At 44.7% G+C, this 24,324-nt stretch overlaps 1 protein-coding gene and 1 long non-coding RNA gene across 2 annotated transcripts; both read right to left on the reverse strand.

Annotated features, from left to right (window-relative positions):
• Positions 1–1,315: 1,315 nt before the first annotated feature.
• LOC143356249 (uncharacterized) lies at positions 1,316–1,925 on the reverse strand. Its single transcript, XR_013082641.1, has 2 exons — positions 1,858–1,925; positions 1,316–1,823 (listed from the first exon to the last, which is right to left on the reverse strand). It is a non-coding gene; the product is annotated as an uncharacterized LOC143356249 (long non-coding RNA).
• Positions 1,926–21,486: 19,561 nt separating this feature from the next.
• On the reverse strand, positions 21,487–22,727 carry Glct (ceramide glucosyltransferase). Its single transcript, XM_076791436.1, has one exon. The coding sequence runs from the start codon at positions 22,689–22,691 to the stop codon at positions 21,495–21,497; it is 1,197 nt and encodes a 398-aa protein (XP_076647551.1). The 5' UTR covers positions 22,692–22,727; the 3' UTR covers positions 21,487–21,494.
• Positions 22,728–24,324: the final 1,597 nt, after the last annotated feature.

Raw genomic sequence — 24,324 nt, forward strand, 5'->3', positions numbered from 1 at the left:
AAACTCGAAACCCGGCACGAGCCCGATTCCGTTGAAAACTAACCCCGATACGAAAACAGGGTAACCAAATTTCCCGTCCCGATAGTTCATCATTCCCAGATGGCCCTTCGAGATCCCGTTGACAGCTTCCTGCTGTGCGTGGCACGAAAAAAAAAAGGTTTCTAGGGGCTCCGCAGCTCCTTAGATAAACTATCGATATCTCTCAACAACATCATGGAGATAGGGAACGTTCCTGCCTGTTGGTGAAAAAGCATCACACATCATATTATACGTAAATAACACATGTATTGTAAAAACGAGAAGTTTTTATTTTTTTTTTTTTTTTTTTGTAAGGAAATATCCACATTATATGTCTCGAATTTTTATGACATTGAAATATCTTGAAGTCCAAGTGAAAATGCGAGGCGGGAGTTGAGCCATCATTTTTGTTATCTTGGAAATTGTTTAAGAGACCATCAAAGTTTGCCATTTTGGACGAGTTTTACGAAAACTATCTTCACAACGCAATTTATATCACAGTTATTATTACAGATTGTTCTCTTCTTCAACGATTTATCATTCTGTACGCAAATGTCATTTCTTAATGCAAAAATATTGTGCGACGTCTTTGTTTCGCAAATTTTAACACCGGTTCGAGTGTGAAAATATTTGAAAAAATATCGCCGTAATTTTACGCATCTTTCTTCCTCTTTGAAATTCCGTTTTTTAATTCGCGGAGCCTCAAAACTATTTATTATTTTGGGTCCATAAAATTACTGGATATACTTTTGACATTCCGAAATAAGGGTCCGCAAATTAAAAAACGAAATGTCAAACAGGAAGCATCGGATAGACACTTTCCAACAATTCCGTAAAAAAAAACTATTATGTACACTTTGTCGCCACGTCGAATCGTTTCAGTTCAATTAAAGATTGTTGATTTCACGAACCAATGAAAATGAGTTTTTGGGAGCTGAAAATAGGGAAAGCGTGAGAGTATCTAATGAGTCCGAGGCCTTTCGAGTTTCGGGGCCCCTCACGGGGTATACCCCGCCGTAGTGGGGATAATTCCGCGACGTTTATCATCGAGACCTTGGCGACATATATAAAGAAATTACGGTAAACGGTTCTAGTGGGCCCCTGTTTACTGACCGGGACCGGGATACATAAAGCGGCCTCTATTAATTTAATATCGGTTAATCCGAAGGTTTAGCCGACGCGGCGGTCGACGATCGGAAAAGTGCAAGCTCGTTCCCGGTATGGTTTCCTTTAACGAGAGTAAGCGGTGCTCGATCGAGTATGCGAGGATTTGTTGGAAACAAAACGAAACGACGCGACACAACAGGCCGCACAGTGGATCAAAATCAGAGCTCGACAAAATTCCCGTCTCTGTTAATTGTACATTGTTAACCCGTTGCACTACGATTTATTTCACGGTTCCAGTAATCATAATTGCTTTGCCATTCCTCATCATTTTTCACATGAAGACAGAATTTTTATTTTTACGACAAAATCGAATTTTACCAGAGCGAAATTTCACTGTTGAATTTCTGTCTTTCTGTGTTTCGTGTTTCTGCGCGTTGCGGGACGGCAGAAACAAAGCGGATCCGAATGAAAGCGAAAGTACAAAGAGTTCAGCACGCTCGTCGGTTTCGCGCGGCTGAACGTTATAATCGATCTGGTTAGCAGATTTTCAGGGCTGCCGCGCCGGCTGCCATTCCGGCACCAAGACCGATCGAAAAGACAAAGCGCAACGGTCTCTCGGCGATGCGCGATGCGCGCGATGGGACAGATGACGCGGGAAACGTGCTAAACATTTGAATTCTAGAACGCGTTCGCTCGGCCTTCCGTCGACAAGCGGCGCGCGACCATTCGAACGATTAACCTGTTAACCGGAAACCGTTTCCTTCGCGACTTTCCTCTTCGATTCGAATTCTCCTTAACCCCTTCGCCAGTAACACGGACTGCTATCAGGCGATACACGAACGCTATTCCTTTCTTTTTAGGTCAAAGTCAAGTTCGATGCTTTTCTAATCGATAGCGAAGCGTTAAGGTCGACGCGGCGGCTATAGGAGATGATCGAAAACGATAAAAACGGCGAAGGGCTAAATCGATGCGAGTTGAAAACAATAATACAGAGAACAATAGAAGCATCCGAGCTTCCTCGAAGAGGTCAACGACGAAAACAGCTAGCCCGTTAACAGGTTGAATCCCCGCGTGAACCATCCGCCATCTTCGATTCCGGTTTGGACTCCGATTGTTCGGTCCGAACGCAAAACCTACGCTCGTTCAAATGACTAGCAGACTAACGAGTTTGCAGCGCTAAGTATACAACGGGTGTTGAAAGAGAAAAGGAAAAAAAAAACAAAATTCGAGACAAAGAAAAAGAAACGAACGCGTCTTGTCTGTACCGAACGAACCGAGAGTCCTTCGCTGGAAACGAGAAACAGGTTTAAGTAAAAGCAACGATAAGAGTCTTCAGCCGACGTCTATGTACACTCATATAATATCCTGGTACTCGTATTATTAGCAACAACGGCTAATAATATCAATACCCGTATCATACATTAATTAACGCGTTAATCTATTAGACTGTATTTACATAGAAACGAGAAGAAGAGGGAAAGAGACAAACGAGAACGATCACTGATCGGATATGTGTCCGGTGTGGTGTGTACCTATAGTCTGTCCAACGGGGCGATACAGTTGACCTAAACATAGTCACTCGAGCCCGACAGAGATACCCCTTCCCCTCCCTTCTTGATAGTTATGTACATAGTTGACAAAGGACGCACGCTGGTGCTTCGCTGCCTCGTCTCGTCGGACAGACTCTATGCGTGTATCGAACGCGCGAGAAGGGTCGCCTGGATCTGAACGTATTATTGCAGAGGCGTTCTCTTCTCGGCACCGTGACGTACGCGCTTCGCAACGCACGGATCGAAGCTACAAAGAACGTATACGCGCCGCGTAGACGCTGTGCGACGCTGGGACGCGTCGCGATCACGTACACCTGCGGAAATCCCATCAAAAACCAGATCACAGCTGCTTCCGGTAGCCTAACACTTGAGTATACTCTTCCGCGCTTAAACGACCGCCGCTCGATTATAAACAATCAACGGAAACCGCGATCACGTACCCCTGCGGAAATCCCATCTAAAGCAGATCACAGTCGCTTCCGGTAGCCTAGCTCTTGAGCATACTCTTCCGCGCCGAGACGACCGCCGGTCGATCGCAAACTGATCGAGAGATCTTCGCGCGCAGAGATCTTTGGACGAATGCATCGAGATTTCCAAAGAATTTCGGAGTAATCGACGGAAACCGCGATCACGCACCCCTGCGGAAATCCCATCTAAAGCAGATCACAGTTGCTTTCAGTAGCCTAGCTCTTGGAGTATACTCTTCCGTAAACCGATCGAGAGATCTTCGCGCGCAGAGATCCCATCTAAAGCAGATAACAGTTGCTTCCAGTAGCGCCTACCTCTTGGAGTATACTGTTCCGCAAACTGATCGAGAGATCCTCGCGCGCAGAGATCTTTGGACGAACGCATATCGAGCTTTCCAAACAATTTCGGAGTGATCAACGGAAGAATATTTTCAATTCGAAGATCTCTTTCGACGAAACGTCCGTCGCGATCGTCGTTCGAGGGTGAGACGATCGAGAAAATAAAAAGGCGACTGTTATCCGAGAAAAATGTCATAACCTCGATAGTCGCACGCTCGACAGGATGGCGCGACGCGACGCGCGGGCGGCCGCCTGGCTGGCTGTTGTTCAAGGTCGCGAAGATGCACGCTCCTTTTTCTCGTGTTCGTTTCCGTTGTTCCGTCGACAGAGCAAGCGTCGCGACGCCCGCACCCGTGCCCGCGGGACGCGAGGCCATTTCGCCGGACGAATTCGATCGCATCGAACATTCCGGAACACACGATTGTCTTTCGACGCGATCCTCGGCGAAGCAACCTCGCGCGCGAGCGCAGCTGATCGCTTCGCGTGAAAGGGTGAATCGAACGGGGAAAAACGAGTCGTCGTATACTTTGTCAGGTTAGGCTCGTGTCCGGACATCTTCCGGCGCCATTAGACTGTGGATTTTTTGTAAAAACGCGTGTTAAACAATAATAAAAAAACACCGATCCAGGGAAGCGAACGGAACGGGGAGCGAAATAAGGCTAAGGAGGTTGTCCATTGCCGAGTTGAAGGGGACGTCAACTTCGTTAATTAGGTGCATTAAGTGTAATAAGTGTGACCTAGGCGCCTAGGATTACGCGCGAGCTACGGCTGAATATTAATTGGCCAGATTAGGCACGAGATTGGGACTGAATTAGGCATACCCGTGCGGTCGGCCACCCCTCACGATCCATCTCACCCCCTCCCCCTCCCCTACTCTCTCTACTCGGCAGCTGCTCGTCGTCTATCCACGCGCACAACTTCTCCCTCGAAACATCGTTTTTCCCAGAGAATTCTTTATTAGGGGATGGATAGCGTAAATGTGAAATATGCAACAATGGTACGTGCACGTTGAAGCATCTGTCGGAGGATTGTTATGTGTTTGGGATAAGGAGACCGTACCTCGGAGAAGGTAGAATGCGGAAGGAAAAAGAAAAGGAAACAGTGGACTGTTCTGGGGAAAATGTAGACTGCAGATTTTATGCATTTACATTGAAAATGAGCAATTTATAACAGTCAAAACGTTTAACACTAGATTTACGGGACCTAATATTTTAGATCAGGATTCTAATATTTTTAATTCACGAATATTCAGATTGCAAACACGGATCCATGAGGAACTATTTAACAAATTGATTTCTCTAGGTATGTATTATTAAAAAATGGCTACAGATTTTGATAGATACACTAACAAGCAAAACTGAGTCTGCACTATTTGAAGCAACATAACTTTTTAAAAATTAGATCAAATGACTTGAATTTTATTGAGAAGTTAGAAGGATTAGTTTATTAGACGAGGTGTAAAAAATTTTTGAAAAAAGTTTGAATTGGTCGGAATCGTAAAAGAAATAGTAAAAGTTGATTTTTTAGCTTTTTTATCTGAGCCTGTATTGAAAATTTAAAAAATGTGTTTGATTCGCTTGAATAAATTATATCCATGCTGAAAATTTCACCGATATTGGTTAATTCTTAAACCTAGTGTTAAAGAATATACTGTTCGATTATTTCCAGCTTATTACAATGATTAAACACAGAGACATGCATGGCTCCTACTGAATACAATTTTGATTTTGCATTAGAATCCGCAGTCCACGTGCAAGTTGAAGAGAAGTAATTCTTGAAGAATTGGTCCAACGACCGAGACAGTGGTCCAGACACGCGCGAACTCGCGTAAACTTCCGTAAATTCGCATAAACTCGAAACCGGTCGTTCAACGTCGGGACGCGTCCATATGAAATCTCGAAACGACGGAACGTTGGATGAATCAGCCGCGCGGGATGCTGTGAATCATCGAGTTTAACGCTCGCAACGCGCAGCGCTTCGCCGAATCCAAACAAACAAAAGAACGCGCGCGCGATGGCAGGTTCGCGAATTACGAAGGGAATTTCGCGGCGGGGAACGTTGTTATTTCACCATTACTATTATACTAACTGTTCGTAAGTTTGCAAAATAGTAGAAAGCGCGTTTATGCAGTCGCTCGACTTTTACCGCGAGCGAACCTCGTCAGCGACTTGCCACATATAGTTGTTACACAGCCGAGTTTTATTTACGAGTCTTTTTACAAGATCAAAATTGTTTCGATTAATTGCAAGCTGTACGATCTACACTTTAGTTTTTCTTTTCTTTCTTTTTTTTTATAATTTCAAAGAGTTGTATTTATCGAGTCTTCGCTGTCTTGCATTTGATCTATCTATTTTTGTCGCTAACCCATCAAATCCGTAGTCTAGTTATGATATTGTTATCTTTGAAACGATGGACAAGCCGATACGCTTCAAGAGCAAATATTATAAAGCTTATTTTAACACGGTAATTGCCATATCAGTCACGCAAGACTGATACTGATTTTTTACTAGGGTTACGCGTTCGTTTTTACTGTGACGTATCGAAATAAACTGAATTTTATTAATATCTTTAGAATTCAAAAAGGTTAAAACAGCATCCCCTATAATTAGGGGTGTGCGTAACCTGGGTCGGGTTCCTGAAAATTTCGAGGTTCCCGGAAGAATCGGGTTTCCTGAAAATTTCGATTTCCCTTCAGGGAATCCCGATTATTTTGGGAATCCCGACAATTTCGAGAATCTCGAAATTTTCGGCTACCCGTCCCGAACCCGAAAAAATTTCGTGTGCCCGTCCCGACCCGATAATTCGGTTTCTCGCACACCCCTATAATACATTTAAAATTTCTAGTTTCGCTTTCGTTAATGAAATTACTCTGATTTTGTAAGAATCTCTGGGAATGATATTTAGCAGTTACCGTGTTAAACGTATTTTTCTCAAAGTTTTTCACTCGCAATGTGTAAAGAGGAACGTTCCAAGAATGAGTTGAAACATTTTTTCAGTTTACCATTTCTGAAATTTTTCTCTGAAGCGGCTACGTACGTAAGAATCAAAGAAAAATATGCGAAAATATTCTTCCTGCCGGTTTCCCCTAATTTTGTTCGCGTTTGGCGAATCGTTTCCGACAGAATCGTGTATGAAAAGCATGGACTCTCTCGGTGCTCTGTCTCTTGGCCCTCGGCCCTCTGCCCTCGACTCTCGACTCACGACTCTCGACTCTCGATCTCGAGTTCCCCCGATAAAATACAAAGCGCTTCAATTCAAGGATCGACGGTTCGCTCTTAGCGAGCGACGCGTGTCGCTCGGAATGAGTCATCCGAGGTAAACGAATCGCAATATGTAGTAAACTTATCGACGTAGTGGTGCCGCTACCACCACCACCGTCACTGTCACAGTCGCAGTCATCGTCATCGTTATCGTCATCGTCATCGTTATCGTCACCGTCACCGTCACCAACCACCTCCGCGCGACACACGTCGCCGTCGACAGTGGTCAAACACATGATCGACAAGATCACGCGTCGAATCACGGACAGAGGCCCCTATTCAGCCGGCAAGCAGCTCTCGTGTTAACTAGATCGTATTTTTAATCGACTGCGGACGTGGCGACGGAAATTTTTGGACATCGATCGACAGTACACATACATAGTTATGGTACATCGGTCTGTCGGAAGCCTAATTATTTACCAAGCCGCGTACTTTACATTTTCTATTCAACACTTTCAGCGGCAAACCATCGACCTTAAAATGAAAGCAATTTAACGCTAAACCTACGAAGGAAAAATAGTATTTTAGGTAAATGTTACCTTATAAAAATGGCAACAGTGTTGTGAACGTCCGTCATTTACAATATAAACAGATGCTTGGACAAGAAAATTTATTCCATAATTTCCATAAATGAATATTCGTAATTTCAACAATTGCAAAATATAAAACCGGTCATTTGACCGTGGTAGGTTTAATGTTCACGAATGAAACAAGGGTTGAAAAGTGAATACGTGTGACGACATCAAGTACTTCGTCGAGTTTCTTGTATTTTGCCGAGTACACTCGGTCCACCGGGTACATCAATGTGAAAATATATTTGCAAACATGGAGAAATAATTCCAGCTTCAATTTTTGGGAGGTGCGACACTCAAAGTATTCTATTAAATTACAATTAATTACAATTAAAAGTCAACGTTGCATTGAAACAATTTTCCGGAGCGAATATATGCTGTTGCATAAATTTTTTGCAGTTGAAAATTGTAGCGTGGTATTGTTCGACTAAACGCGAACGAATCAGTTGCGACATTTGAGAATGTCCGAGGGAAATAGATACCGACGCTCCTCGTTAACGACCAATTAACAATGAAATCACCGCCAGTAGAGGAGAAGCGTCGTCGGGTATTTCAATTGACACGAGACGTTCAACAATGGAAACCGTTTCCATCGTAATCGAAAGGATAAAAGTGTAAACAAACGGTGCTCGCCGCCACTGGCGTCGATTCTATTTAAAAGATCTTTTCAGAGCCGTGACCTTGGCGCCTGACCCCCGGACTACGAGCCAACGAGCCTCCGGTTATCGTAATCGTGGCTCGAAAAAAAAAGAAGAAGGAATTCGGGTCACCGATTAGCTTAGTCCAGAGTATGGAGCCTGGAGTCGAGGGGAGAGAGAGAGAGAGAGAGAGAGAGAGAGAGAGAGAGAGAGAGAGGAGAGGAGAGGAGAGGAGGAATTCTGGAACGCGCGACAGCTCGGCGGTGTGTCAAACCGGCGAAATTTGAAAAAGAAGTTTGGCGTCGCGTCAAGTAAGGTTACAAGGTTAAGCGCGCTCGTTGCACCGTATTTATAGCGTAGGCAATTCAGATCAAAGTGGTCTCAATCTTGACAAACATAGACACACACACAACCCTCCCTTCTCTATCTATATATCTAGCCCTCTCGGAAGAAGAGTTCAATCTTCGGCTGTACACCTAGCAGAATGGTGAAACGAATTGCAACGATGCTTTTATCATACCCAGGTTCATCGCACTCGAGTTACACGATTGATAAAATTGATGTATCGACCTTTCGCAGCCTGTATCGAAGGGTCCGGTCTTCGTAGATCCACGATAAGGTAGAGTGACTACATTACCGTCAAAAAATGGTTTCACGTGCCTCAAGTTTTCGTCCTTATAGAAGAATATTTTGTCGCTGGTAACGGGCAGATATTTGGTAACATAAACGTTAAAAGTAGGCCAAAAATTTTGACGATGCACGTGCCGTGGAATCCGAGCATTTTTATGCCATTGGATGAGTTTTGGAAATCGGGAGCAGCGCGCGATAGAAAATATCTCCAGCTAGAAATTGAGCTTTATTTTTTCTTGATTCTCTGCGGAATAAAGCGAAAAACTTGGCGCACGTTTCTGGCAAGTCAGAATTCATAATATCGATAATACAAAAAATGTGACCAGTTTAGTCACAGACTTAAGGGGGCCGGCATAGTTTGAAATCCATATACGTATGCAAGGGTCAAAATATATACAAACTGCCGCTTCAATATTGCAATGAGCAGTTTAAAAGTGGTCAATTGTGTTTCCTAACAGTCCAATCTACGTCTGTATGGAGCCCAAATTGCGAATTTCTACCTCATCGTGGAGTAAGTTGTAATATTCGGCAGAAAATTCGAATTCTGAAGCAAGTATGACGTCGCAAGATGGCTGCCGCTGAGAGATTCTCTTAATTTCGAGAGATTTAGTGTTCGTATCGAAAAAAAGGCTCCATACAGACGTAGCAAAGACATGTACAAACACAATGGTATGCATTTTTAATTGATTACTTACTTATTTAAGACGTAAAATGTCTAGAAAAAAGGCACAGCGTAACATGGCGTGACAGTCAAGGCCAAATGCCTGCCGGCCCCCTTAAAACCCGTCGGATCAAGGCCAATACGGATCTTAGATCAGTGGCTGAGGGCTGTGAATGGAAATTATTAATTAAAAAGTCACGTGACTATCCCGGGCCCTTAACGAAACATAGCGCCGTACCGTGACGAGAATCGCGATTATGACTCTCTCTCTCTCTCTCTCTCTCTCTCTCTCTCTCTCTCTCTCTCTCTCTCGCATCGTCGAAGATATCGTATCATAGCGATTGAATGTGTCGCCATGTCGCTACATGGTGTACAGCCAGGAACAAAAGTATTCGCACAGAGCCAGCTTCTAATAATCCAACTCGATAGATTTTTCGGTTCTAGATTTCTCGCGAAACGTATAAATGGTATCGACAGGGCAATTCATATTTCGATCCGTAGTGAAAAATAATTTTGCATAAATTCGCAGGATTATTTTTCAGAAAGGAAAATTTGCTCGGTACTATTATCGTGTCCGCGAAAGAATGGCGTCCACGACACTGTCGACGAAAGATTCGACAGAACGAACTCGTAATTCGACGGGAAGCAATTTTGAATTCTATAGTCGTCGCGCAGCGTGTATTTTTCGCGGAAATTGGATAGCTCGATAATAAGGTGATGCTTACGCGGGATTGGATTGGTTAATTGATGGTTGAACGAGCCACTGCAAGAACAGATCTTCCGTTATTAATGCTATTCGAGACAGAGTTAACGTGACGTCGGATTCGAGCTTGTCAGCGGAATCTGATCCGGTGCATAATTTAAAAAACGGAATGATCTCGCGCCGTTCCAACGAATGAAACCGGCGAGTCACCAATGGTTATTACATGTGTAAGTACCTGCACCGTTGCATCTTGTTCTTGTTATTCTCTCTCTCTCTCTCTCCCACTCTCACTCTCTCTCCGTGTAATTAAACAACCGATGCGTGGCTCGATACTGGCTCAATTTTCCTAGCAACATTGAAATCTCCGTTCCACTATTTAAAATGGAATGGGAATGGGAAATGAAATGTCTTTGTTCCCGAGAAAATCGACTCCGAGCGTTCCCCGCCTGCAAGCGCGCGAGCATTTTTCATTTTGAGACTCCTTCTCTGGGAAACTGACTCCTTCCGCCGACGAATTCGATTAGGTTGGAATCGCAACAATACATAGTAAACCCTTTTTCGATACTTGAAAAATTAGACTTTTTCAGCAGCGTCTCGAACGCGTTACGCAAAGAAGAAGACGCAACTTCCGCTGCTGGTTCTCCCCGGGAAGTCATGGTCGCCGTCGTCTAGACGTGTACGCACACACGATCGAGAGAAGAGAGCGTTGCGTAAATCCGCGAGGATCGTCGCGACAAGCGACGAACGGTGTTCTCGGGTAATAAAAGAAACGATCGACAGAGACATCGCATCGCGAAAGCGAGGCGTGAGCGATAAAAGACCAGAGCCGCGTCAGCCTTGTTATCGTCCCGCTCGTATATTCGAGAAAACAACGTGAATCACGGTAGCCGTATGCATTCGAATCGGAACACGATTAACGCACCGACAGAGATACAGGAACATCGCGAACAACCTGATTCACCGATTAGTATCCCGCGCGGCCGAGGTCGCGCCGAACCATCGTACCTCCCGACAAAAATACCCTACTTCCGAGCATATCTCGCCTACTTTCTCAAACGTGTAACAACCGCGCTGCTAGGATACCCTGGCGACCCTGAAGATGCTCCCTCGAAATTGAAATCGAAATGAAATCGATCGCGCGACAGGAAGGCGTGCCTGGAGAACAACAGGAGGCGGGTAACGGGTGTCGTTATCGATCCCGAATGTCTGCATTTAGGATCGAGCAGGATCGACCGCGCAAGTCTGTCGCTATATCGTTGACGGACGATTGGAGTTGTTGATAACGACAGAGTCTCGCGAACGGTCGCGTCGATAAGAAGAAACACAATAGTTTCACTCTTTTTCTGCATTGTACGTACGTACATATAAATATACAAATGTCCTGTACATAGAGTAGAGTAGCGTTCTATAAGCGTATAAACGTTGCAATCGATGAAACATGTCAACAATGCCACGTAAAGTTTCCACGATGCGGACCGGATTCGTAATTATTAATCTTTCGTAAAAATGACGATCGGCACACGCTTGGATACCGTGGTTATTTCTTGTATTGAAAATTGATTGTATCGAAGATTGTATTGTGATTTCTGGTATTGTATCCTCGCAGGAGATCAGGCACTTTTGCACCGTTCTACGTTATTCCATATTTTCCGCGAGTTGTTAAGTGAAAAAGAGTTCGACACGGGTTTCGATTTGGCATCGTCGTTTTTATGAACGATAGCTTAGAAATAATCTAGGGTTAGTTTCGAGTGGAGCGAAACTTTTAATCGAATTATCCGGGTCCAGGACGAGCGTAATTTCCCTAGATTCCTCGCGAAGGCCTCCTCTCGGAGGATGGTCCGGCTTGCCGGCCATGCGAGCCATTCCATCGTTAGAGGAATCTGCATAATGACGCTCGACCGCCCGGGGAATCCGCCTGTTCCCTTTCGAACCGATTGTGAGACGCAATAGACGCAAAAGACGCGACAACGTACGGTGGACCATAATCGCGAAAGGCTCGGCAAAATTCGCACTTCCGTTAACGCGTCGACTGCCACGCGAATTTCAATCGTAGAAGCGATCTGCATTATTAACCCTTTGCACTTGGCTAAATTTTTCTTTCGTCTTAGAATATTTTCATTTTATTCATACGAAACTAATCCGATTTCCACGTATGATATGTAAATGTTTAGTAATCTGTTACATACAAATTTTGTAATGTAGCAAATACATTGTAATATTTTTTGTAGTTTCTTTGAAATAATGCCACAACCATTTCTAGTGGCGCTTCAGAGTCACCACTCGAGCGCAAAGGGTTAACAATTGCTTGTTACTTGGCGATGATAGTTGATTTCTACATTCGTTGATCGGTATAGATTCGGTTCGCTTAGCGGTATCAGTTTGTATGATAATCATTTTGAATCAGTTAAGCGCGTTTGACGTGTACACACGTCGGACCAAATCTCTACTGCGGCGCGGTTGACGTTAATGAACTGTTAATTTCTTATCGAATAAAAATCTAATTCTTTCCCATTTTGCTTTACTTTTTTCGTCGAATTTATAATTCGCGGCATTTCGCCTGCGCTCGACGTGTATACTCGTCATTGAAAAATTAAACTCCGCGGTTAACTGGTTAAGTAATTCCATAGGGCCGGTCGACGTGTTAATCGGAGCATGCTTGCAGAGTTGTGCAGGATTACAATGGAATTACTCCAGGAATTATAATCACGAAGTAATTGAATTACATTGTAATTCAGTCAGTATTGTAATTTATAATTCAGATCTTCGTTCGATTAAATTACAATTTAATTCGTCATTGCAATTGTACAATAAATAATTATAAAATGCTTCGTAATTAAATTACATAAGATAGCGTTACGTATTATGAACGAGGACGAGGAATACGCCGCCACAGAGAGCAAACGAGTATACGAAAGAAAAACATAAAAATATATTGCACTTCTTCAAAGTTCTGGCCTGTATTTCAATTATATTGTATTTCGATAAAACATCTGATTCAAATAATTAGCAGTTTGAATTATGTAATTCAGTTACGACCTAGTTTAATTGCTATATAATTGAAAGACAATGTCATTGAACCGTGTAATTGAATTACAATGTAATCGAATTAGCACGACTCTGCATACTTGTGTCTTTGCTAGGACGAGAAACAATCCTTATAGCAGCTGTTTCGATAAAAAAAAAATCGAAACATTATCAGTAGCCTTAGCGTGTGATTGAACCCAGGTGGTTTATTTATTTACCGACTAACGAGTAACGAGCAGCATTTCGAAATCTTGACTATAAGAGCTAAACATTTCGAGACTACACGCGACACCGTACCTATTGTTTCTGCTGTTCAAAAAAGAAAAATGGCGTACAGCAGACGGTGTTGTGTAAACAACGATCGATAAATCACCGGTCGCGAGCCAGAGAGATCGATTCGAATCGAAAAAATCGTGCGACAAGACTGCTACTGCATCGAGTATTAGAAGAATGTAATCTCTGATAAAACGATTACCGGAAATCCGAGTGGCTTGTTGGCGAATACCGGCGTAAATATTGCTAAAGCGATAAGCGACCAACAACTTGTGACTCACGAGATACGGTTCGCGCGATCACCGTGAACAAAATCTCGGAGAGATCATCGATTTCGCGATCGGAGGAACGTTCGTTCGAAGACAACATGCTAATCGGCGACGGAAGATATAGCGCGCAACGGAAACGGCAACTCCAAGTCCCGCGATCGATAATCATCCCGTGACTTTAATCTGATCTGTTAACAATAGCTGATCGCGTTTTCCGCGACACGTGCTCGACCTTATTTCCCGATGAACCGCTTTTTTTACCTATCTGTGTCCGCTATTGTAGCAAATGTGTACTTCGCATTTTGCAATCCCCTGCCTGTATCTATCGCTTACGCGTTAAATCACAGCGATTGTTCGTGGACCATGTAAAAACGCTCGTATCAACAATTTACAATCGTACGCGTAACCGAATTGTTCGAGGGAAATGATAAATTAGAAATGGTCGTGGCACGATAAGATACGCGACCAAATCTGAAAAACCCGTTTCCCAGTTTGCGCATCGGTGTGTCTTTCTACCATTTTACCCTTCTTTCATTCGTTCATCATTGCTTTTCCGTCCACCGGAAGTGGAAAGCTACGCAGCGTTCGATACCGAATCCAAGCGATTCGTTCCACTGGCATGGTAGCGATCGATCCAACTAAATTCTCATCGATCAACACCTCGAGAAGCCTTTCGACTCGAGATAAGGATATGTACTGATGCAAGCTAAGCTTTCAGAATCGATTATTGATCCACGACCTACGGTGGATCACTTTCAGTTTACCGATCGATCGATACCGACCCATATGGGACCCTCGGTCCCCATAACGTCGTCACCTTGAAACATCATTTACGTCGTACACGAGCATAAACGGTACGTATACGTGTGCGTACGTGTAATATACACATTCCTTCAAACGTTGTCGCTAGAGCGTGGAAAAGATTTTCGAGAATAGAGCGTAGAAAAATATTTCGTATACGCATATTCCGCGGTCATTCGGTCGACAATAAATGGCAAGGTCTCGTTACGATTCTCGTAAAAAGCGTCGAACGACCGGCACTCGCTCGCTCGCTCGCCACACACGTGATCGAAACAACGATGGGATCGAGCCTCGATCCGATGGACTAACACGCGATCCGTCTTGGCGCAGCTTAGCGTTCGCAAACCGTTCGATCCTAGGCTGGATGGCAGCTTTTCACGGCCATGACGAGTGCCCGCCGCGTGAATTCGAATCGCGCCGCTATGAGATCATTCTGGGAAATCGTCTGACGTTCGCGCGAGAAGAAAACAACGAGAAATGTATATATATATATATATATATATCCGTATAAATATACGCGTGAGGTAGTGGTGTGCAAGGAAAAACCCGGTCGCGGAGAACGGCCGACGATCGGCGAAACTAAATCGGTTGACCAGTCGATCCTGCAAACCGATCGCGTCGCGACACGCGACAAGGAATGTAGCGAAACGAAGAAAGAAGAAAGAAACGAACGTTCCTTAGCGGGACTAGACACCGATCTTGTCGCGTTGGAAACAAAGACCGCAAAACGAACGTTGTCTCTTATCTATCCGAGATCATTTTTGGCCACAGCGCGACGAAAACATCTAGCTCCCCGTCGCCCCTACCTCGTAGCCTTGGAGATTATGTATCATCGACTCTCGGTTGACTACGTTGTTACGTTGTAGCTGCGATCCTATGACCTGGATCACGATCGCAAACGAACCCGTGTTTCCTATAGCGTCGGAGACCGATGAATAAGAGTAGCGGAAATTTAATCGGCGTCGAAGATAGAATGTTCTCGAATGAAGTATACATGTATTGCTGGTGTGAACGCTCGGCGGTCTGGTGAAACTCAGCCGAATGGCTGCCACCTTCGCTCAGCATCCGTCCGCGAGTATGTCCCTTCTCTGTGTTCCCGGAACTACCGTGCGTTTCCGATCTGGCGAAGGTGGCCTGACGACATGGAACGGTCAAACAAGTTTGTATTGCGGCCGGTATATCCGCAGGGTGGTCGCAGGCTGAAAGCCTCGGGCCCGTAACAAAGAGATAAGCGGCTCTAATGGCGACGTAACTAGAGAACGCGAAAGCATCGCGCGAGGATTGTCGCGTGTGACAGGCTGTACACCGGGGACGGGGCTGATGGAAGAAATGTGCCGTACAAACAACAACGGTGTGCTCGTCCAGAACTGGAAGAAAGCGGCCTCTCGCTTGGCACCACACGAGACGGGGTCAGAGGACAACAATGCCACGCGAACGCCTCTGCGAACACGAGCGAACCTACACTGACTAATATTCGGGACGTTTCTCTGCAATATACGTATATGAACTTGCAACGGTCAAAAACTTGACAGATTTACGCTTCAATATTGCAATGAGCAGTTTAAAAGTGGTCACTTGTGTTTCCTAAAAGTCCAATCTACGTCTGTATGGAGCCCAAATTGCGAAGTTCTACCTCATCGTGGAGTAATTTGTAATATTCGGCAGAAAACTCGCTTTCTGAAGCGAGTATGACGTCACAAGATGGCTGCCGCTGAGAGATTCTCTTAATTTCGAGAGATTTAGTGTTCGTATCAAAAAAGGGCTCTGTACAGACATAGCATAGACATGTTCAAACACGGTGGTATGCATTTTTAATTGATTGCTTACTTATTTAAGACGTAAAATGTCTAGAGAAAAAGGCATAGCGTAACATAGCGTGACAGTCAAGGCCAAATGCCTGCCGGCCCCCTTAAAAGTCGCATAACTTTACCAATATTGGACTGTACTACTTCAATTTTTTTGAGAAGTTAGAACCATTGGATCGCTACAAAACGTGAAAAGAATGTTTGATTATAATTGCAATTGGTCGAGATTGCAGAGAAAGTACCAACAGTTGTATTTTGCAACTTTTTAATGCGGGCTTGTATTAAAAATGTTGAAAATACGTTTTGTACATCAATTATACATATTCCGAATATTTCATCTAAATCGGTCAACGTCACAATGAGCTAGAAACGTTCAACGCTTAAGGGTGAAAGTCGCAGAATTTTGCCCTTGTGTGATCATTTTGGATCATCTGTAGCTCATTGCAACGTTGACCGATTTTTTATGAAATTCTCAGAATATGTATGATTCGTACAGATTTACAAATCGTACTTTCTAAATTTTCAATGTAAGTCCACACAGAAAAGTTACTGGATACTTAGTAGATAATCGGCTCAAAAAAATTACTATTGCCAAAGAAATGCTGTGTCTACGGTGAAGCTCCGCACCAAGCTTTCCTGTTGTCCGCGCGACGCAATTTGGTTGTCGCATGCTAATACGAGGTGCAGTAAACCCTCATTATATGTCAGTCCCGTCGTTCTTTCTACTGACACGAATACGAAATCGGAGATTCTCGCCGAGCATTTGAAATACACAGGGCACGCTGGAAACCTAAGAGTCATATCCGTCTACAAGTCATAAGAAACGGACGGAAAGAAGCGGACAGCGAGTAATTGTAATTGGATTAGTAGTGGTCTTCTGGTCTCACACCGATATAGCCGACAATGTGCGAGTTTTTCCACTGACTTTAAATTGCAAGATAGGCGCTGTCATACAACGAGAATTTACTATACTCGGTGAACAGATGTCGTTCTATCGTTACTAACACTAAGCCTACCAAGCACAATGGATTGAATTTAGTTAAACTTTGTACGATTTGCATTGTAATATGTGCTCAACCAGTCAAGCGCGTTCGACGTGTATACACGTCGATCCGAAACTCTATAGCGGTGCGGTTAACGTTATTGTTAATTTCTTCTCGAATAAAAACGTAATTCTTTCTCACTTTGTTTTACTGTTTTCGTAAAATATATAATAGCGGCATTTGGCCTGCGTTGTATTGCTCGATTTTAATTCCGCGCCGTGAAGGATTTTTCAAATTAAACTCCACAGTTAACTGGTTAAACGAATAAGTCGATACAGTAATTTCCTATGAAAACGTTTGTGTAATTTTAACAATTGTGAAATAGAAAACCGGCCGTTTCGACCGTGGTAGGTTCAGTGTTAATTATTGCCCACGCTCGAGCCGTCTCTTCGCGATCGGACGATTTTCAAAGGTTTTATCGCGACGATTTCGCCAACATTCTTGTACCATAGCGATCCCACTTTCTCTCGATCTTATCGACGCGGGATCAACGAGGAGAGACGGTGCGGTGCCGAATGTAAACACAATGTAACCTATTACCGCTCGTCGACACGTTGTACTTTGCGTAAATAAAATATTAGCATCTCGTTACTACCTGATCGGCCATCACGTAATCCGGTAGACAAACAAGGTAAGCGCGTGCTAGGTTATCGGAAAACAAACGGACGATTTCGGAGAGTTAAGGGAGTCGGTCTCCCTTATTTGCTACGCTTCTATGTAAATAACCAAGTCCGAGTGTATGTACTTACGCGAGTTTGCCTACTAGAGAAATCATCGAGATAACGGGATAACGCCACTTGAGTTATTACGACGATAAAGAAAGCGAGTTTTTTACAGACCGATGAGATACACTACACCACCGCACGTCCGAACAGTTACGGCACACTTTCGCAACTGTTTCCTCAATGGAATAGTTTCGTTAGAGCGCGTCAATTATTCCTTATTATGGCAAGGAACTTGAAGACCGACCTCGTTGCAAGCTGTCCCACCAACTCCCACCCGCCCCCCTCGTTCACCCTCCGAAAAAGGACAGAAACATTCCTGATACAAAACCTGGCAGATATTTCGAAAGAAATTTACGTTTCGAATGTTTCTATACGTCACGGTCGAAGGGACATTCAATCCGTCGAAAATTTGAAAGCAAGCTACAATTAGTGTTCCTTCTCGAGAATTTCTCGAGGAATTTTACAATCGATTATTTCTCATTTCTCGAGAAATTTCCGTATTTCTCGAGAAATTTAAATCTAGGGGAATTCTTATGAATCTCATGTATTTTATAACATATAAATTCTTGAATTCTTATTTAAAACTTTAAAAAAACTGAATACTGAGTAATGAGTTTCCTGTTGTTATTAAAGAAGAAATATCGAAAAGAAGAGACAAGATTGTTGTATCCCTTATGAAATATCTGCATAATCCAGAATCTCTGCAAAAAGATTCAGAAGATACATTTTTTCATTTAACATCCAAGGCAGATATGTACAAAATGGCAAAACAGATTCTAAGCAGACTTTTTGGAAAATATGACAACGATTCTTATGAAAATAGTGAAAAACTTTCAGATTCTCAGAATGAGGAACTGTCACTGGAAAAACAGTTAGAATTAGAAATTGCAGATAGCCTTCAAGAATTTAGTGTCACGAGTTCAGTGGCGGAAGAAAATAAATTCCGGACTCTAACAAAGGAATTCCAAATTTTTGAGTCCTCTGAAAAAAAGACACCCAATCTTCAGCAACTTTTGGATGTTCTGTATACGATAAAGCCAACATCCGCACAAAATGAAAGAAATTTTTCTACGGCTACAGATTTTGTTACAAAAAAAAAAAGAAAAGAAGTAGATTGTCTGATTCTACATTACACGCATTATGCTTCTTAAGAAGTCATTTCAAAACAAAAACGTAATGTTTCACTTTATAAAAGTTTGGTAAAAGTTTCCCAATATATAATAATTCCCAATTCATAAATATAGTCTTACTTCTCGTTTCTCGAGAAATGAAAAATGTTGAGAAATCAGGAACACTAGCCACAATAGAATCTCCCGTACACGGACCCATGGAAGAGCAGGCGCAAAAGCGTTTGCATAAAAGGTGCTCGGGACAATCGGTAACAATTTCCTATTTAAATATTATCTACTTAAGTACAGCGTTTCAGAAATTGTTCGACGCGAAGACACCCCGACGGGTGTTCGGATACGAGGAGTTCTACCGCAAAAGTTTCGATGTAATCGACGACACTTTTCGTTCCATTGTTCCTCGTTATTTAATTTACAAGCGGCGCGAAACGTCCAACGAGTGAACGTCGTCGTAATATCCACAGTCTAATTAAGCACAGCTCGCTGATATAAAAGTAGATTAAAAAAGAAAAAACACAACAAAAAAGAGGGAAACGCCCTATTTAAAAAACAAAAAAAAAAGAACATGATTGTAAGACCAGTGTGTATATTGTCGCGAATTGCCGGTGTACAGCGTGCGAAACGATCCGAAAATTTGCATATCACGCTGTCATACCGCGTTTACGTAAGACGCGTGCGTGTACGTGAGCACGCACTATCGGTAACGCACTCCGCGTTTTTAATACTTGACGCGCGCGCGCGCACACTCGTGCACCCGTCGTGCGCGTATCTTTCTATCTCGTTCGAAACAGTCTAGCAAATACCTATATCAGATATTACAAAAGAAAAACACGGTCGCGTCAAGTGGACATCGTTCAAATAAACGGAATCCAAAAAAAAAGAAGAGAGAAATACATATCAGATTGTGCAAAACACTCGTGATAATCTTTACTTTTCACTATTACGTTCATTCAATCCGTACATCTGTGTACTTGTGTATGTATAAGTGCGTGTTAAATATCTTCGCGATTTTTCCGTAAAAGCAAAATACGATCGCACCAACGGAAACGAACAACAATTTTTGCGTTCAGCCTGTCCCGCGCTGGAATTTCGCGAGCATATGGCACCGTTGGTCTCGACGCGTCATGGACCGCCTACGTCATCAAACGTAAATCCATTCTCAAGACTCGACTTACATTTCTATCGAGATCGGTAGCAAAAGTGGTACAGTTTGCCCCCCCCCCATCTTCCCTACCCCAAAAACACACGCAGACACACACACACACACACATACCTCCCTCCTTTTACCGGTATGAAATTGAAAATTAATATTAATACTGCTTGCCCTTGAACATCTGTTCCGCCGATGAAAGTCTGTCGGCCTTGGCGGGTCTCTGCCAGTGCTCTCAACTATCGCCCGGATCAACGGGTAGCCGAACTCGCCTAATGGGAACGTTCGCACGATATTTACATCCGAATAACTTAATAATTTTACATCCGTGTCGGTGACGGAAGAGAGCAGGCTTCGCGTTTCGATACCGAGGGATCCTCCTCGCGATCAGCATGCTGGTGTCCAAGTTCGGATACTCGAGTTCTCCGCCCCACGGCTGGAAAGAAGGTCACTCGGAGAAGGATCGGTTGTCGGTTGTTGCAGATCAATCCCTTGCCCTACAATATCGAGCGACGATGATTTCGAACAGATTCTAATGCGTCATTAAGTTCCTTCGAACCGAAATCAAATTCTATGGCGTTGTTAACGTACAGCTACTGAAGAACATATACAATTCCCCCCTTTTTCAGGCAATTACCAATTACAAAACAGCTCTAGTCACCGAAACCGTAAAGTAAATCGTAGCGCAAGGGGTTCACCCTTGGCATTCGAATGGCGACTGTGAGGCGCCACTGAAAATTGTTCTATCGTTACTCCAAAGATTTTTCACATTATTAACACTAGGTTTACGGAGCACTAAAAATGACTATTCTACATTACTTTACAAAAATAACACGATTGTATCTATCAAAATTTGTGGCCATCTTTTTAAGAATATATATCCAAAGAAATCACGGATGCATCTTCACAATCTCAATATTCGCAAATTAAAAATATTAGAATCCGTCCTTTTGACGGGTCCCGTAAATCTAGTGTTAAATTTGTATTCAATAAATTACTGAACACTTCAGTATCGTACGAGAGTAAACTGCATCGATATAACATGAAAAAAAAAAATATATATATATATAGAATGGAAATATTCCAGGTCGGAAGTTTCATTTTCGAGTTGAAATAGCTTCGAGTGCAAAGGGTTAATTGACCGCGAGCAACAACGTCCGCGAACGGTGAGCTTCCTTCCAGCCTCGTAACCGGACTCTGTATGTAAATGTAATACATACGTCGCAAGTTGTGCAGCGCGGAACCAGCAACGAGTAAACGAGAGAACAGGTAGAGAAGAACGTATGGAAAACGAAAAAACTAGGCTGTTTCGGCGTTTGTCCGTTTGGGTGGTTAATATTTGACTTTCGCCTTGACCTCTTCGGCAACGCCGCCCCACCTGAGCTTGTAAACACGGGACCGCCACTGTATCAGAGGATCTAGTACCGCTTGGAGGAAAAGATAGGGCCTGGTGATCTCGCTGAGCAACCATACGCACACGAACTCTAATTTGTTGAACGGCAACGGTCCGTTCTGCACGACGCAGAGCAGCGTCCAGTCGAACATGAACCACAACAGTATGTGTACCAGATAGAAAACAAGCGAGTCCCACTCGAGTAGCACGCTGGCCGCCCAGGAAGCACAGGCACCCAACACAAAGCACTCGCTCAACGGTTCGAGGACGATCGTAGTCGGCAGCATGGCCACCCTGAGCTTCGCCCACCTTCTCAGCCTCGCCTGGAACGAGTGTAGCTCGCAGTGGCCGCTGTTCTGCAAAGCCGGCTGCGAGGAGACGGTGATCCGCCATCCGCGGTCGGTCAACGACTTCGCGTAGAAAAAGTCCTCGGCGAGATACACGCCGAACGTTTTCAAACCGCCCACCTCGTCGAGAGGTGCTTTCCGAAGCAACGCGGACATCCCCGTGTGACAGTTTATCCTGAGAAGATCCGCGGCGAGGTACATACGCGACTGTACAGTACCGAAGAAGATTTTCTCGTAGACAGCGGCGAAACCCTCGCGGTCGCACGTGAACGGCATCTGGTGAACCAGCGCGACGTTGTCGGTCATGTAGTTGACCATGTCGAGCAACGTGTCCTCCTTCATCTTGATCCCGCTGTCGCTGATCAGAACCAGCTCGTGTTTCGCCGCCTCGTACGCCGGTTGCATGTTGTTGATTTTCGGATTGACACCGACGTTACGACCGCCGGTGAACACGCGCGCCTCCACCTCCGGATATTTCTCGATCAGCTTGCGCACAAGCATCAACACCGGATCCGAATCGTCCTCGACGCAGAACAACAGCTCGTAACGGGGATACTCCATGATGAAGAACGTCTCGAGATTATTGAACAGATTCGGATCGACGCCCATCAACGGTTTTATTATCGACACGCCGGGCAACGGGATCTCGTAGGTTGGTACTTGGCTGACTTTACGGTGGAGTTTCCAACGGCCGGCTATCAACGCTAACACGTGAAGGATCCACATACCCGTCCAGAATATCATGAAGAATACCGCGAACCCGTACACGGTGTATACCATGGAGTTCATCTTCGAACGAGGTGGACCTCGTGTCACAGTTCGGAGAGGCCCGATCTCCGATACTTGTTTGTTTCGTGTTTTTTTTTTGTGGTGTGCGCGCGGGCGCGCGTGATTACGATTAAACGATCCTCTCCTTCTGTCCGTGGATCCCGATTCTATCGACGATCTCGAAACCCGCCATCCTTCCGTAGGACGTGAACAATGCTCGCGGCATCATCGACGTTGTCGTCGTGCCGCGATCACGATACACGCGTCGTTTCGTATGCGTCCATCGGTGTAGCAGATGGAGGTGGAGGAGGAGGAGGAAGAGGAGAAGGAGGAGGAGGAGGAGATCGTCACCGGAGGATCTCCACGGTGTTGTTGTAGCACCGTTTTCACGGTGATCACAACGACGACGCCGACGACGGATACGCGGCCATCGCTTCCAATACATTCACGCGCTAGCTCTCCTTGCAGTTAGGGTGGCCGTCCACGGGCTCCCAGCCACTCGAAACGCCGGCACGCTGTCGACGCTCGTGCAACCTCTGTCTCTCTCCCCCGGTTACCGGCCGTCTTTCCTTTTCACCTTCCTCCTCGTTCCCGTTCCTGTTCTCGTTCCCGTTCTCTCTCGTTCGTACGGTGTCGAACGGAAAGAGGAACCACCGAGCGTGTTCACCGATCACTGACATACACGCGCGAGAGATACACCCTCTTCGTAGCGACCCACCAGCCACCGACGCACTCCCCGATTTTTCACGAATGCATTGAACTCGACCCTCTCGACCACGGTCCTCCGGAACACTGGCGAATACACCTTCTTCTTTTACCCCAGCCCTGGAATCTGGATACAGAGAGATACGTGTGTATCGGCGTTCGCGATACTCTCCGCTCGACTTGCCCAGACGGTTCGCGCGAGCCTCGTTCGATACTCGGCCGCCGTGCAACACGGTTATGTCGAACCAGGAGGACTGTTTCCATTCATAACGACGATGCGCCTACACGGACTTGTCCGACGGACCTGTCCTAGCCTGCCTGCAGCTTATGGCGTCGCCTGTCGTCGTCGATGCATGCCTCCGTCAAACTCGGCAGCCGTTCGATTCGACGCGACGGGTTTCTCTGATCGGTCGGCGTCTGTCGCCGCGACTCTGTGCCGCGAGCCGGAAAGTCGATCGCGACAGGGTGAGAAGATAGTCGATCGGCCTGGAATCCGATGCACGCGTGTTCGGGAACCGCTTGCAACGATGCGCCGTCAACCGTCGACGGGATAACTGGCGGCTGCATGTGACAGCCGGCAGACTCGCACAGGCCACTTCGCGACTATGTTCAGAGCGCGAACAAGGCATTCGACGCGATTCGCCGTGCGACCTCTCGGCGGCCAACTGCCGCGCGTAGCCCACCGTCACTTTTACGAATAGATCGGAAATTTCCCCGGTCCTCCCTTTCCCCCTACTTGGCGAGTTCCCTAGCTAGGTAAAATTATATAAATTGTACAAGTGAATGTGGCCACGATAATGAAGATATAGATCATATGGAGTTGTCCTATTTACACAGGGAAAAGAGGAAAGTTAATGAGAACCTTTGCTGAAAAGGATATAGAGCTAGAAGAGGAAGTTATTAGTACCTTTGCTAAAAAGGATATAGAGCTAGAAGAGGAAGTTATTAG

This window comes from Halictus rubicundus, chromosome 8 (genome assembly GCF_050948215.1).
Source record: "Halictus rubicundus isolate RS-2024b chromosome 8, iyHalRubi1_principal, whole genome shotgun sequence".
Taxonomy (NCBI): domain Eukaryota; kingdom Metazoa; phylum Arthropoda; class Insecta; order Hymenoptera; family Halictidae; genus Halictus; species Halictus rubicundus.